Below are 17,388 nucleotides of genomic sequence, written 5' to 3'. Positions count from 1 at the left end.
CTGCTGCTGCTGCTGCTGCTGCTGCTGCTGCTGCTGCTGCTGCTGCTAAGTCACTTCAGTCGTGTCTAACTCTGTGTGACCCCATAGACAGCAACCCACCAGGCTCCCCCATCCCTGGGATTCTCCAGGCAAGAACACTGGAGTGGGCTGCCATTTCCTTCTCCAATGCATGAAAGTGAAAGTGAAGTCGCTCAGTCGTGTCCAACTGTTAGTGACCGCATGGACTGCAGCCTACCAGGCTCCTCCATCCATGGGATTTTCCAGGCAAGAGTACTGGAGTGGGGTGCCATCGCCTCCTCTGAGAAGAGGTCCTAGAACAACACAAAACATAAGGAAAAATGACAAAAGCATTTGTGCTTACATGACTGCAGCCACACTTCAGATCATTTCCTGTAACTCTAGAACCCACATTTCAAAACAACAGTAAGTTGTTTGCTGTCTCATTATCTTTCTTTCCTCTGTTACTTGCATTTGGACATAATAGCATGTAATACTTTAGTTAACAGCTAAAGTGCACATCCTGGAAGAACAGTTAGCAAATTCATGATTAATGCCTAGTTTTCCTGCTATTAATGCAGTGGTTATAGCCGTTCATACTTTAAAAGATTGGTATTTCTTTACTTCCATATGCCAAATGTGAAATTTTAAATTTTAATGTGTTACATAACAGAATAAACTATTCATATCTTAGTGCAGCACAAAAGTGTTTTAAGTAAGAAGTACAATACCTTTGCAGGCAAGAGAAACTCTGCTCAAAATAGATGAAAGAGGAGAATATTCTAAAACCTTAGGAATAGGCAGGGAGTTAGCCTAGATAGTCTTGGTTGCAGAGACTTGGACACTGGCAAACTTTCTCTCTCAATCTTCTTTAGTCTCCTCTCACTGCTGTGTCTCTGCACTGGCTTCTTCCACATGGCATCGGACATGGTCCTAATCATTCTCCAGTCGAGTTGAGCATCCCCCCTCCTCCACCCATCACCAGTTAGAAAAATCCCAGATATTTCACTCCACATAAAAAAGCATAGAAACTTCCTTCACTCTTTAGTTCTTAAAGTCCCTTCCCCTTGACCAAAAATAAAGGAAAGAATTTTCTTATCTCTTCTGAGATATAAAAGGAGATCACATATGAACAGGTTTATGTAGAAAGTCAAATCTGTTTCATTTAATGAATAACCCATTCAGTATTTATTAGGATGGTACTGCATATGTAAAGTGTTAATCCAGGCACCCTGAGGAACAACAACAACAACAAAAAAAGGTGTTATAAGTCAAAGCATCTTGGTTTAGTAATTATCTTTGCTATTAAAACTCAAAGTGGATCCAAATTAGTTAACTTAATTTTCCCCATCTGCAAATATTAAGACATTAGACAATTCCATTTCTCTTTCTCTCTAGCCCTATCTGCTCTATGCCAAGATTTCTAATATATTTCAGTTTTCTAAAAGGTGTAAATCCTTTTACATTGCAAATGATCCTCATAACTTATTGGCCAAAATAGGATCAATTTTCTTACCTCCTTTAGCATAAAGTAAGCCCTGAGCATAAAATTGCATTATTTGTGGCTATTTTCACTCTAGCCAAGAATCAAAGTTAAAAGCTATTACTGATCCCCAGAAAATGAAAGGTACCCTGAATGAAGAAAGAGAGAATTCATGATGTTTACTTACATGTAAGACAAAAAAGGAAACATCCCAGTAACCTCAGAACCAGTGGCCAGGCTGCAGGAAGACTATGTGAAACAGCACCGCCCAATGGTTTGAGTGTTTTATGGAACCGAACTCTTGCCTGGCAAATCCCATGGACAGAGGAGCCTGGGAGGCTGCAGTCCATGGGGTCGCAAAGAGTCGGACACGACTGAGCGAGTTCGCTTTCACTTTTCACTTTCATGCATTGAAGAAGGAAATGGCAACCCACTCCAGTGTTCTTGCCTGGAGAATCCCAGGGACGGGGAGCCTGGTGGGCTGCCGTCTATGGGGTCGCACAGAGTCGGACACGACTGAAGCGACTTAGCAACAGCAGCAGCAGCATGATGATCATGTGAAATGCATGTATATTGAAATAATCATAGAAATGTAGAGATAGAAGGTAATTTATTAATTATTTTACTTCTTTGGTACCATAAATTGTGGTATTTTTCTAGCGCTCTTTTAAACTATTTTAAATCTTAACCAACAAACTCACTGTTAGAACTGTCAGCTGTCTTGTCTTTAAAACATTTTTTACATGAACTAGAGATTCTTATTCAAGAACTTTAAGTAATTAAATCGAGGTTAAGTGAGAATGGAAAGTTTAAACCTTAGATGTCTTTTTTATTTTCTTTATCAAAAATTAGTATGATACAACTAAAAAAATAGCAGACATTGGAAAGTATAATTGTTTCATAATTGGTGGTCTTTTACTCCACTAATTTTAAAATACCCACCTCAACTGTTACTTTGGAGTTCAGAGGGTTATGTTATTTAATCACCCTCAAACACAACTACCAGTAGTTCATGCAGACCTTTCATTTCTTCAGTGAAAATTAAGTCTCCTTGTATTCCAGGTACTGTACTCTTGTCATTCTTTTCTTTCATAATACTTTATCACAGTTTTAATCATATGTTTATTTATGTGATTCTTTGTGTAACCATTAGGTCATAAGTTCTAAGGAAGGAGGAAGCATACCTATTTTTGTTTACATCTATATCCCTAATGCTTAATAATTATATACAGCGTATAATAGGTGTTTGATACATGTTGAATGAATGATAGAAGGAAAGAAAAAGACAGTTCAAGCCATTTAGTTCAGTCCAGTTAGTAATTAACTGACATCATGTGTGCTAGTCCTTGGGTTGAATTGTATGCCCAGTAACAAGAATTGAGTTTCAAGGAGGTTGGAGCTATGTCAAAAGAGGGAAATTGAAGATCCTACCAAAGATAGTCAGAAAACCAAGTCAAATATGTTAAAGATGGGCTAAGAGCAAAATAGTGGGAACTTGCAAGGGAAAAGGGCCCAGGTACAGAGCCAAAAGGTTAACATTAAGAAGAGGTGGAATCCAAGTGAAAACAGGTCCGTTAACAGGATGAATTTCAATTTAGAGTTACTGGTAAGGTTGGTGATGGGCCTGAAAAGTGGCTTGGTTAAACATCTACCCCCTTCTGATTTCAATAGCTTCTTTCCACTATTTGGCAACTTTAATTTTGTAGGGCTCGTGAAACTTTGTCATGTCCTCCTCCATCCTCATGTCCAAAGAAAAAGTGCTTAGTAGCTAACATTAAATTCTTTATTTTAAAGTAAGAGTGCCTTAATATTAAAGAAAAAGTAATTTGGCCTCTCCCTTGAGTTAACATGTAAGATGTCTCACCTTCAATTAGGGATGAATTTTTGTTCTTGAAGTCCCCAGATTTTTGTTTATATTTACTAAGCAATGTGTCTTTCCCAAAAAAGAGCATCCCTAAATAGTAGGGTTCACCTTTTGACAAAATAGTAAAGAAGCACTGGGGTACTAAGAATTTCAAAGACGTACAAAACGTTAGGGGTCACTAACGTTTGTAAATGGCAGCTACTGAAACCAAACGACAAGGTCAGTATTGTGAGGTAAATAACCCAATGTTGAGCTGGGAAAGTAGGAACATTCTGGTATGTCTTTGATGATACCATCAGAGACAAAATCAGCAATGGAATTCTTAACCTAGTTTCTCTCCTTATTACTCCATTCCTTTCCTATGTAAAACAACTAGATTATTTTTACCCTTTTTGCCTTATTACATTTTTATTGTATTATATATCCACCTCTATTTTATTCCGAAATTAATACTTATTAGATGCTATGTTGTGCTGTCATTTCCCAAATTAGTATTCTCAACTCACCCCATATTTTATCACAGTTACCTAGTTTTATTCATATAGTCAATTATTCTGTCAGTTAATAATATGACCACATATTTTTTCCAAAAACTCTGTGCTTTCATTTTAGATTCATATGACATTTATGGTAGCAGTGCCTTTTGAATTTTGATAAACTTAATCCACTATGCAGCAAAATTTTGAGTTACCTTAATGAATATATAACACAAATTTACCTTTTAGAAAGTCTGTGAATATAAATGTAACTTTCTCTTAACATATTTCTTCTTTATTTTAATATAGTCTGTCTATGGTCTACAAAATGATATTAGAAGTCACAGTCCTACCCACACACCCACACCAGAAACTAAACCTCCAACAGAAGATGAGTTACAACAACAGGTGGGTCAACCTAGAATTATGGTTTACAGAGTAGATGGTTTACAGAGTAGCCAGTATGAAGACCAGATGTTGATGTTAATAGGAGATATTTTAAAAATTGATTTGTAAGATTGTATTTAAAATGTAATTTTAAGATATGTATTCTCTTGAAGATTTATTAATATAAGGAGATAGGTTTCAAAACTCTTCCCTTGTTATTTCTCCAAATCCTTTTTCCTCTAACTAATTTTTAAAAATCACACACACTGACTCATAGATGATTCCATTATTGAGTTAGTTTATATTCCATAATTCTGTTCTAAAAAATGAGAAGACAATAGGTTGGTGACATTTAGATCATGTGTTTTCCACCTCCAATCATGTGATGTGATCTTCACAAAAGAGTGCTCAACCTTGTTTCTGCAGTACTGATCTCCAGAATCCTCTTGAAGTTTTTCTTCATTAGCACTGATAAGCAGATAATTGCTTCTTGGTATAGCAATGGTATAAATTGCTTCTTGTTGCATCTGTTGATGAATAAATAGCTTTGGCTGCAGTATTTCAAAGGCAATACCAAGTGTCTCTTATCAATTCATCATCAAATCTCTTGGTTAGTTGTCATGAGACTTTTTTTTCCTTTTGCTTATTTCTTCCTACCAACTATGTAATACATACTTTTTCTAGTATATTTATAATCACCTTGAAGGAAAAGTAACTCAGAGAGTTTTAAATTTCCACATGTTGTTATGTCCCTGTGAGAATTTACTCTGAAATGTTGATAAAGTTATTCTTAAAACAAATATCATTGATGCTTTTGTTGGGCTAGTATTAGGAAGTAGGGTTTATCTTGAAATTATAGTAACAAATAGCAAATACATTTATTTTCTGAATTCACTGTTCAACGGAGAAATGTGATTCTAATTTGGATAATCTCCATGAATAAATGCTTAAAATTTCTATAATACTTTAAAAATAAAGTTATTTTGCTGATGTGGGCAGAATGTTCAACCTCACTGCTGTTCTAAAGCAATACTGGTTATGTGTTTACAGTCAAATAGAGTTTAATTTTTATTAACTCTTTCAGAGCCCTCATGTTTGAGTTTTTCTATAGACTGAAAGTTTCCTGTCTAGAACATATTCTTGTTTAGAATTACTCAATCTATTAGAGTTTAGAGTTGAAAATTGGAGAATGTCACTACTTACATAACTACTTATCTCTTTTTTCCAGATAAAGTATTGGCAAATTCAGTTAGATAGACATCGGTTAAAAATGTCAAAAGTTGCTGATAGGTAAGTATTGCAACCATGCCCATATAAATTAAAAAATGTTCAGATGACAATTAAATGTGTTCAATATGAACTGGTGGGAGGAGAACTGATATAATTGGAACCCTGTAAGAAATATTATTTTCTTTTCCCTTTTGAACATAGAAAATTTTCACAGAGCTCTTTTGTTGCACTTCAAATGACAGAATGATCATTATTATCTTAGGTCTCTAGAGGCCCAATCTTTGTGCAACCACAATCAAATACAGAAGATAATTCCAAGGAATTGAATCTTTTCACTCCTGCTAGGAGAAATAAAACTTAATTCATTAAGTTACTTGTTGGCAACTTAGAAACTTTCTGTTAATTCTTAACATTTATACTACTCAGTTACTTTATGACTTCAGAATTTGAATTAAGCTTAGATTTTTACATATTTTCTTCATTCAAATCTGTTAAGACATTTATATTCCGCACTTTGAGGCATTGCCAAATCTTATCTCTCCAATGTTTTTCCTCTCCTTTTTCCCTTTATTTTGTTTTAAAAACAGATTTTTTTTCCCCAAAACCGTGTTGTAAGTGATTTCCCCTTTACCTAATTCCTGTAAATACTGTTGACAAAAATTGCCTTTTAACCCCTTCTCCAAGTTGAGCTAACATCTGTTCTGCTGTGGGTAGGCTAGTTGACCAAGGGTTGGAATTGCTTCTTGGCACTTCCTTCTATACACTGACCTTTTCCATTTTGTCTCATTTTAATGACATTAAAATGTCTCATTTTAATTCATATTGCTAAAGCATTGGGAAAGATGGAATCCTTAACCACATTTATCTTCAAAGAAGCATAAAAACTGCTATCAGATTTTATTCTATAAGCAAGCAAGAATTCCTTGGCCAGATGTTTTTATAGTGTGTCCCTTACAAAGATCAGTTTTATCTCAACCAGAAAACTAAAGAAAATGAAAATGTTTCTTTTTCTCAAGTCTGCTAAGTTACACAGAACAGTATGTAGAATATGACCCGTTTCTTGTGCCACCTGACCCTTCTAACCCATGGTTGTCTGATGATACTACCTTCTGGGAACTGGAAGCAAGGTAAGTGACATTTTCTCTTCCTTCCAAATATACTTATTTCAGGATTTGAGTGATATAAAAAGAATCCTATAGCAGACTAATTGTAAAAGTAATTTTACTCTGTGTCTACATTAACCATGATATAAAGCTCTTGTTCAAGGCAATGGTTTTTGAAACTTAGATGTTTGCATTATATTAGATTTGCTTTTCCAGAAAGATTGGTACACAAAAAATCAGATGTGCAAGGGTTTCAAGGTCGACTAGTTAGGATCTTTAGTTCTTAAAATTTAGGTCATTGTTTTTAGCTTCCTTGAAAATCCACATAGCCACAAAGGTCCATCTATTCAAGTAAAATGAATGCTAAATCCATACTTACTTAAGCCCAATACAAGTATGATGCCTTTATAAATTCTGTTTTGGAGCAAAATGAATTTACCATAAACACTCTAAGAGAAACTGACAAGTGTCTGACTTCTTAAGAAAACCAGAACACAATTTAAGACTCCCTGGTTTCTTTCATCAGCTATATAAGAGAAGAATTATATCACCAATCTTGATAGAGTCATAAAAAGATCACTGCATACCCCTTCCCAGAGTGAGGATTTAGTGTTCTGTAGCACTTAGCTAGACTGCATTTATGGACCTTCTCTTGCTTTTATGTCCGTTCAGTTGTTCTCAAATGCTTGACAAGTATATATCTCTTCATCCCTAAGTTCTCAGTTTTATAGATGTGAAAGTTGGAATCCCAAAATGTTGTGACTCAGCCAGGACTATGTCATACATTTAATCAACAACAAAGTCATAAATCAGAATGTAAGCCTTTTGATTCTCAATGCACTTTCCTCCAGTACAGTGTGCCACCATGAGACTTCATAGTGTAGTGGTTAAGAAATTGAGTCCTGGGGTCAGAATGTCTGGAATATTACCTATTTGACAATGGAAAGTTATAACCCTCTATCCTTGACTTCCTCATTTATAAAATAAGAATTATAATAGTACCCATCTCAAAGTTGCTGAAGAAATCTAAAAGAGAATCCATCTCTTGGCATTTAATGCTTAATAAATATTACTTTATTATTAATGCCTAACTTTCATCTCACTATAATTTCATGCAGAGTCATCAATCAGAGGGTTTTTTTTTTTTCCTGAAAAATATGTTAAAGATGGGAGCTTCAAAGAATATATGATTTTGAGGGGAAATGTAATAGCAGAATATAGAATTTATAATGAAAGGAGTATATTTGGCTTTGTTTTATTTTCTATAGCAAAGAACCAAGTCAGCAGAGGGTAAAACGATGGGGTTTTGGCATGGATGAAGCATTGAAAGACCCAGTTGGGAGAGAACAATTCCTTAAATTTCTAGAGTCAGAATTCAGCTCAGAAAACTTAAGGTAAGACATGTTGTTTGAATCTTATATTCTAAGCAAGAGTGACCTTCTTATGATGAGTCTGGTGATTTTGCACTCGACAGACCAGTTACTATCCCACCAACATCATGATGAACCTATGGACCTATTGAATTTCTGCCTCTTGATAGAGGAAGAAAAGGTAATGAAGGCAAAGCACTTTGTCCAATATTATCACTTCTTCATAATGGTTTATTTTATACTGTCTCCTGATCTTTTAACTATGTAAATCTGATGCATTTGAAATGGACTGCATAAAAAAGTATCAGACTAGTACTTGGCAAAACAAAGAATCATCAATAATGCTTATGTAGTTTAATTAACATATCACCTGTTTATCATATTGGTCTTTGTGTATTGCATCTCAAGTAAGATCTAGAAAAGGAAATCGAGTGCCTGTATAAAATAACTTGAAACAAAATGATGGAGGCAGTGCTTTTACTTCATACATTTAAACACAGCTTCAGGGCAGTTGAGAGCAGTACCAGACTGAGCTGTTAGTGTCTGCTAGAGAGGTGTGTATCCTGCTTATCTGTTGTAAACATCATCCTTACATATTTTTGAAATTTTTCTGACTTAAGAAGCACCTGGAAATTGAATTTTTAAATGTGAGACACTGGAATAAATTTTAGCAGCTCTAAGATCACTGAAGTGAGCGATAACTTTCCCCTACATAAAATGGTTTTTCCCCAAGCTCTTTCATTCAGTATTCTTTTGAAATGGAACTCTCTAATTTCACATGACTTATTCAGTCCTGTGAAATCCATTTAGAGAAAGTTGCCAGCATTCCTTTATTTTTACTGCAACTTAGCAGTTCCAGAATCATCACATTCTTTGCAGGAGATTTAAGAGATACCCAAACCAAACCATTTAGAAGAACATAGAATTTTGACCGATGTCCCATGGATTAAGCAAGTTGACCACAGGCAGAATCTGGAGAAATTTAATTATGCCTGTCATAGGTTTCAGGGATGCCGCTTCCTATTCTTTTTCAAGTTTACTGAAACTTGAAAGCTTGACCAGGGTTTCAAGAGGTCTGCAGGTGCTAAGGATTTTTTTGGACCTAAATAATATTTTCAGTCATAAGGTCACATCATCAGCTATTGAGTACAAGAATGCTTTAGAAAATAAAGCAGAGATAAATCTAGTTTTAGTCTTTTATGGAGTTTCCTCTAATTCTCTATGTTTTTGAAAAAAAAAATGCTATCATCATGGGTTTCATGATAAAGAAATAAATAAGCAGTACTTCACCATTATCACCCAATCAAATAAAAATCCTTCCTGATTTTATTAGAAGTACGGCTTATGCGTGAATACAAAGATGAAAACAGATCACGACACCAAAGGATGAGTGTTAGATCTGAGAAATACAGGAGAATGGCAAGCCCAGAGGGAGAGATCACTCAAAGCCTCCTCAGGGAAGGAGCTGCTGCTGCTGCTAAGTCGCTTCAGTCGTGTCCGACTCTGTGTGACCCCATAGATGGCAGCCCACCAGGCTCCCCCCGTCCCGGGATTCTCCAGGCAAGGACACTGGGGTGGGGTGCCATTTCCTTCTCCAGTGCATCAAAGTGAGAAGTGAAAGGGAAGTCGCTCAGTGGTGCCCGACTCATAGCGACCCTATGGACTGCAGCCTTCTAGGCTCCTCCGTCCATGGGATTTTCCAGGCGAGAGTACTGGAGTGGGGTGCCATCGCCTTCTCCGTGATAAGGAGATAACCAGGTGAAAAAGGAAGAGGAAAGAGACTTTGGGACTAAAAGATTAGCATGTGCAAACTCTCTTTCATGAATGAAATTGATCACTGCTGATTTTTTCCATGCTTTATCTTATTTCCATTTTTATTTCAATAATCCTATAACACACTAAATTGCCTGATAAATAATTGCATATATGAAATATTACACATTTCATTGTATGAAAATGTATAAATATCATCCAAAAGGCTTTCTGCCCTATATTTTGAAAATACAGAATAATTGCATTTGAAGTAGTCCCAGCCCTAATTCTATAGAGCTTGGATATTTCATATTTTTATGGAAGAAATGTTTAGTTCTGGAAAGGTAAATGCTTGTATATATTTTTGCAGCCTGGAATCTCCCTTTCCCATTTCTTCCTTTAATTTAAATGGCCCATGTATATGTCCTTCCCTACTGTGTTAGGAAAATAAGGGCTGGATATACCAAGAATCAGAGGTTATATAAAAATGTTGCAAATAGACAGCAGACATAAGTACCTACCAAACGCTATTTTTAATTTTGGTCTAAACTGATCATTTGGAAATAGATTTATTGTGTTTAATTAGAATGATTTCTTAAATCTGAACTAAATTGCTTTTAAAGTCCTTTTTTCTTTTTAAGCATTATAATCTGTTAATATTTTATTGCATGTTATGTTGAAATAAAAACAAAGTTATATAAAAAAGAAACATTACATATTTCTGATGTAGTCACATATATATTTCTTGGGTATATGCTGTAAGTCTGTTATATGTTTCCCTACTAAGAACAGATAGATAGATATAGATATCAAGTCTTGAACACCTAGTATATGCCACCTGTGCGTGTGTGCCTTAGTCGCTTCAGTTGTGTCCACTCTTTGCAGCCCTAGGGACTGTAGCTCGCCACTCTGTCCATGGGATTCTCCAGGCAAGAATACTGGAGTGGGTTGCCATGCCCTCCTCCAGGGCATCTTCCCAACCCAGGGATTAAATCCGCATCTCCTGCGTCTCCTGCATTGCAGGCAGATTTGTGACCCACAGAGCCACCTGGGAAGTCCAGTGTATGCCATACCATGTTATGCTTTATATTCACTACTTTTATAAGTATGCCATGCCATATTTTGTATTTATTGTTTCTGATTATCATTCAACTAATCATCACTTCAAACATAAAATTTAAATATTAATATCCTTGCCCCATTTGACAGGCAAGCAAAATATGAATAGAAGAAGTTAAGCATCTTTACAAGTCAGATTGCTAATAATTGCCATCCTAGGCTTTCTATAAACCAATACTAAGCTTCTGTCCACTGCTCTTCCTGTTTCTGCCTAGGTATCTGGTGTCACAGCCCAAGAGAGACAAAACAGTCCATTTTACCAGCAGGGCTAATTACACCTAAATACATCTCAGTGCATCTTATTTAGCATCTGCTATTTATGGAAGTATGGCACTCATGTGAGCGTTTTCTTCAGGTATTGAGACAAAAAATAGTCAAGAAATACTGCTCATTGATAAGTACTTATTTCTCAAATAGAACTTCTATTCTCACTTGGTGTGCTTTTGCTCATTCCTCTTTCAGGTAAACAGAGTAAGTACCAAGTAAATTCAGTAATATGAGAGTTATATGATATGAGTGCCTAAAAATATTTCAAGCACTTCAAAAGAGCCCTTTACATAATTTATCTCATTTTACCTAATGGAAACCCAGTGAGATAGGCATTATTATCCCATTTTACTGATAAAAAAAATCAAGGCTCAATGACATTAAGATAATTCCTCATATTCCAGCTTTGATATATTAAGGGGGGAGTGGAGTTTTAGTGAGTTCCCTTTACATTCTACTAAATTATTGCAATGATGACTATGCTGAGGATAAGGAAAACAATGATGCATTTAGTGAGGCATTCAAGAGAGTGCATTTGAAAATGTCATCTGCTGCAGATCTGGGAGCAAACCCTACATATGGCACTCACAGTGGGCAACTTAAATAAGTGACTTAGTCTTCATATATTCAGTTTTCTCTGAAGTGGGGGAAATATTAGCACATACTCTATAAAGTTGAAGGGATTGCATGTTTTAATATAGCTAAATCACCTAGAATAGTGCCTGCAGTTACAGTATAGGTGCCGTCATTATTACCTCCTCAGCCCTCTGATATCTCATCTATAATTTCAAGTCTATTTAAGATGTCACTGCATCTGTGTAGCCTTCCTAGAATCCCCTTTTCCAATGCAGTAGTTGCCCCAGCAGAGGGGCTCCTTCCTGCTCAGCATTCCCAGACTGTCTGGTTTGTGCCTATTTCTTGAGAATCTCTCGTGTGCTTCCTTGTATTACGGCCATTTGAATGGTGTATCTTTGCTAGTTCAAGAACAAAGACATTCTTTTTATCTGAATGTTCAAAGAGTGCTGAAATGAACTTCTTGTTGTTGTCGTTCAGTCTCTTAAGTCATGTCCAACTCTTTGAGACACCATAGACTTCCCTGTCCTTCACTATCTCCCAGAGTCCACTCAAGCTGATGTCCATAGATTCGGTGATGCCATTCAACATCTCATCCTCTGTCGCCCCCTTCTCCTGCCCTCAGTCTTTCCTAGCATCAGGGTCTTTTCCAAAGAGTTGGCTCTTTGCATCAAGTGGCCAAAGTATTGGAGTCTCAGCTTCAGCATCAGCTCTTCCAATGAATATTCAGGGTTGATTTCCTTTAGGATTGACTGGTTTAATCTCCTTGCAGTCCAAAGGAGTGACTCTGAAGAGTCTTCTCCAGCACCACAGTTCAGAAGCATCAATTCTTCAGCTCTCAGCCTTCTTTGTGGTCTAACTCTCACATGCATACATGACTCCTGGAAAAACCATAGCTTTGCCTATTCAGACCTTTGTCAGCAAAGTGATGTCTCAGCTTTTTAATATGCATCAATTATAACACTTAGGCTCCTTCAGATTGCACATAGCATTCCTATTAGACTGCACATTGTCAGAACCTGTATTTAAAAAAGAAATGGTCTTGACCCTTGCCTTCTGAAAGCAAAAACATTTAAGATATAGTCCATATTGGATTATCTGATACCTTTCTATAGGAAAATGGTACCTAGAAACTGGAAAATTATTAGATTAAGTAATATTTGATATTCTAATGCTAGCTCAACTGCTTTATTACTTATTTTTTGAACTTCCCCTAATCCCTAAGTTTAAAACAGAGTAGTTATGAAGGTACTGCTTATCCCCTTCTACTTCTGTTAAAACTCTATAGCCCGTGTTGTGTGTTAGTTGCTCAATCATGTCAAGCCCAGGTCTGCTGCATTGCAAGCAGACTCTTTACAGTCTGAGCCACCAGAGAATCCCATGTAGCTTGTAGTGATTCATCTCTGTGGTCATCTTCTCCATATCAGGATCACATCTGGCCCCTATTGAGGATGACAGATCTAGTACTTCCTTTTTCAAGTGTCCTTTTTGTTTGTTTGTTTAAAGACACTATTATGACATACATATTCATGTTTCATCATTATCTCTAGGTCTAAACAAAAAGATATAATATAGGGCAAAATTGTAAAAAATGAAACCCATTAATATGATGTGGCTTTTTATTAGACTTTGCTATTTGCATTTATCAACCAGAAAAAGTCCTGGTGTTCTTTCCTTTCAGGATAGACTATATTCTATACAGAAGGACATAAAATATATATTTTATATTTAGAAGTAGGTCAATATTATTTTTTCCAGAGCTTCTGAATTGCTATGATGCCTCTGCAGATTTAAGCCTTTTGAACAATTACATGTGAAAGCTTGCTGCTTCTGTCATTTCATAAGTCTTGGAATTAAATAGCCTAAAATTAGTTACTTGCCCTGATTTCTCCAGCTAGGGCATTTTCTAATCTATGTCCAGGCCTCTTTTCATTCCAGTAAAGCTTCATGGTAATTCCCTTACCAGGTAAAGCAGAAAATCCTCTCCATACTAACCCCTCATTGCTCAAATGGACAAAAAAGCCAAAAAATAGAGTATGTGGTGTGCTTTATGACCCCAGTCAGATGATCCATGTCACTGCCCCTAAATCCCTTCAAACTCCTCTTCTGGTCTAACAAAAGGTTCTTCAGTACTGCTACATTGTTTCAGTAAAAATTTGAGGTTGTGTGGAATCAGGGCCCTGGCAGGTCTGCCTTTCAGTGTGTGTGTGCTTAGTGGCTCAGCCATGTTTGACTCTTTTTGACCCCATGGACTGTAGTCTGCTAGGCTCCTCGTCTGAGCCACCTGGGAAGCCCCTGATTTTCAGAGAACACCTAAAAAAGGATTGTTTTCAATATTTCCTTTCCCCAAATGTTATATCTTTGAATACAACTAATAAAAAAAATCAGTAGAAGCCTGTTTCTGGACGCCCTCAGAGAAAATTAGCTTATTATTATGCCTCACTGTGAATTATTATGATAAGTCAATATTTTAAGGATTTTCAGACTATGAGACATCAGACATCAGATTATGTCTCATTTTGTGTAGATTCTGGCTAGCAGTGGAGGACCTGAAGAAAAGGCCTATTAGAGAAGTTCCCTCTCGAGTTCAGGAGATATGGCAAGAATTTCTGGCTCCAGGAGCCCCCAGTGCTATTAACTTGGATTCTAAGAGCTATGACAAAACCACACAGAATGTGAAGGAGCCCGGACGGTACACTTTCGAAGATGCTCAGGTTGGTACATGGATCGAACTCACACTGCATCACAAATGTGCTCCTGAGAAGTTGAAAGTTGAGATACTTTTGTTTTATTTTCATTATAATCTGTGGCTATGTCTAACATTTTCAATTTAGGGGTGTGTGTGTGTGTGTGTGTGTGTGTGTGTGTTCGCGCGCGGACGTGCTAAGTCGCTCGTCATGTCCAACCCTGCGACCCCATAGACTGCAGCTGCCAGGATCCTCTATCCATGGGGATTCTCCAGGCAAGAATACTGAAGTGGGTTGCCATGCCCTATTCCAGGGGATCTTCCCAACCCAGGGATCAAACCCAGGTCTACTACATTGTAGGTGGATTCTTTACCGTCTGAGCCACCAAGGAAGCTGTATGTAAAACAATTAAATGATCTATAAGAAAACGGAGATACTTTAAAAAGAAGAGTTTTTAAAGCCTGGGGATTTTTGTAAATTTGAATGTTTTTACAGGAAAATTTCTTGAAGGGAAATATTTTAAATATTTGAAAGCTTTTTACTTTAGTTTCAACTCTGATAACTCAGTAACACATACTTGAACTCTTTAACTTATCTTCTAATATGGAGAGTCTGAGATTCTGACCTTCCTAAATAATATATTATTATGAATAGTCAGACCTAAATTAAATTAGCTTAAAGTTATGTAAAACTCAAACCAGTTTTGTCTCTGATGACAAACTGAAACAGTAACTTTAAGCATTTTTAAATTTTCCAAGTTACTTTTTTAGTCTACAAAAAGAAGAAAAAATGAAATTGATATTAAGATATTAACTTCCTAAGACATAGTTTTATTTAAGTGTGGTTTTTTTTTTTCTTGAAACTGGATGTAGTTGTCTCCTTAGAAGTAATTTTAATTTCTACTTTCTTTTAAAAAAGTATATCGTGCTCAAGAGGAAAAATAAATGTGTAATGAGAGAATATCATTTCCTAATGATGTGTTGAAATTGGCTTTTAAACCTGAACAAACATGTTTCATAATTTCTTAAAACCTATTTTAGAGAAGAATGTTAGCTCTAAAAAGTGTCTTATTTTTTAAATAGCTATGTTACTAAGAGAAAATATAGAAGATGAAGCATGAGGTACAGAAATTTCCTTGCTTATTTTTACTCTCGGTATAAAATATATTTATCACTGGCTTTGGTTTAAAAAGAAATGAGCCACTGTGCAGGAAACTAACACAGGTTGAAACAGCCAACCAGAAACCCATTCATTCACCCTGGCTCTGCCATGGTCTTCTATGTGGAAATAATTACATTTTATGGAGACACATGAGACAGAGCAGGAGGAAAATTCTGTTGCTTATTTCTCTACTGTTTTACCTTTCTTTCAATTCAAGATAAACTTTCAAGCATTTTTGTAGACTCAACAATGTGTAAAATATTTGGAATGACCTTCCCAAAAGTCTTAAAAAGAACATTTCTTTGTTATCTATGTCACTGAAAAATATTTTTGCTTAACGTCTCTTCAATAAAAGGAAAAGGCATAATTTTCTATAGAAAATATTACCACCTGACCATAGGCTTTTCTCAGTCAACCTCAGCTATTTAATCCCATTTTTTTGTGGATTTATAAACCCTATATTCAAAAATATAATAATAAAAATTCTTGCTGCTGTTTAAGAAGAGATACAGTGTAATAAGAAAGCAGATTCTGAAGGCAAATTGCCTGGGTTCTATTCTGAGCTCTGCTCTGTGACCTAATGCAAGTACTTCTTTGTGCTTTAGTTACTTCATATTTAAAATATATATGCAAATGGTTGCCAACCTTGTTGAGGTTTTGTGAGAATATAATTAACCAACAGGCAAGCACTTTGAAGTGTACCTGGTACATACTCAAACATATTTGAGCACTTACTATGCATTCCCTCATACTTTGCTAAATGTTGATCATTCCTCAAATCCTGACAATAACTCTAGTTTGTAGACTAGAAGATTGAGGCTCAGAGAAGTGAATAAAATTGTCAAAATTAACATGTTTGTAAGTGGTAAATCTTGACCAAGATAGGACCTGAATCCCAAAATGCTTGAGTCCAAAATAAAACATCATCCCACTTTTCCAACAACAAATTCTGATACAGTTCCAAATGTATCATACTTTTGGAGATGAACCTTGGACTAGAGCCTGAATGTCAGGATTACTGAGGATTAATCCTGAATGTCATTAAGTGGATTCACAGTAACTACAAATTATTACTAGTGTATTTAAGAACAGGAAACTAAGTCATCTCTTAAAATATATGTTTTCTCCAAACAAGTAGACTCTGGGACATTCAGGATACTCTCAAATAGTTCAGAACTCTGTCTCTAACAGACTAGAATGAGCAAGGAGCCTTATGCTCCCTTGGGCTGCAATAAACCAAAGCAGAATCTCCTTGGATTGGGCCAACATTGAATTAAATGAATATTTTTTTCCTTTGTCTACCAATATTCATCTTTGAAACAAAACATTACAAACTGATTAGGATTAAATTATCGAATATTTACCTAATATATTTCAGAATAAGTCAAAACATGCATACAAATTAGGACATTAAGTAATTAAATATCACAAAATTTATTTCTGGACTTCTGCTCTGGCCTAAAGTAGATTTGCATGACAATTTTCACCAATAAGATGATTCATTTGGAAAGTCTGAACCCTCCAAGTACATATAAATGCCAAGGTATCTAGAATGATTATTGAATCCTGACTTTGCATCATTCTCTTTTGGCTTAATCTTAAGAGATAGCAGATTTATTTATCTTAATGGTCTATATAAATCAACAACTTGATTTGAAATTATGTGATGACAATCTACTAACTAAATCCCATTTTTTTAAGGACTGGATTTGATTTGCCTCCTCCATAGCTCCCAAACCAGTTTAAACATGGATCCTTAAATAAAAGAATAAAGTTGAAGGTCTAAATTGTTCTATAAGCATATAAAATATTCTCATCAGCATTATCATTATTACAGATTTGTTTTTGAATCGGATGTTGCATTCTTATCACAGTATTTGATTTTTCCTGAGAAATAATAAAAAGGAGCTTCAACCATT

At 35.8% G+C, this 17,388-nt stretch overlaps 1 protein-coding gene across 2 annotated transcripts in view; it reads left to right on the top strand.

Moving 5' to 3' along the window:
• The window catches only part of RGS7 (regulator of G protein signaling 7), a 484,813-nt gene that overhangs the window by 450,928 nt on the left and 16,497 nt on the right, over positions 1-17,388 (top strand). For both annotated transcript variants that reach the window (XM_040263568.1, XM_040263569.1), the window contains exons 11-15: positions 4,130-4,228; positions 5,436-5,497; positions 6,454-6,564; positions 7,809-7,934; positions 14,149-14,335. In XM_040263568.1, the coding sequence (XP_040119502.1) occupies positions 4,130-4,228; positions 5,436-5,497; positions 6,454-6,564; positions 7,809-7,934; positions 14,149-14,335 (585 nt within the window). The remainder of the gene's footprint in view (positions 1-4,129; positions 4,229-5,435; positions 5,498-6,453; positions 6,565-7,808; positions 7,935-14,148; positions 14,336-17,388) is intronic.

The sequence above is a fragment of the Oryx dammah genome, unplaced genomic scaffold, assembly GCF_014754425.2.
Source record: "Oryx dammah isolate SB20612 unplaced genomic scaffold, SCBI_Odam_1.1 HiC_scaffold_21, whole genome shotgun sequence".
Classification (NCBI taxonomy): domain Eukaryota; kingdom Metazoa; phylum Chordata; class Mammalia; order Artiodactyla; family Bovidae; genus Oryx; species Oryx dammah.
Note: the sequence above shows the minus strand (reverse complement) of the source record. Positions and strands in the feature narration are given on the sequence as shown.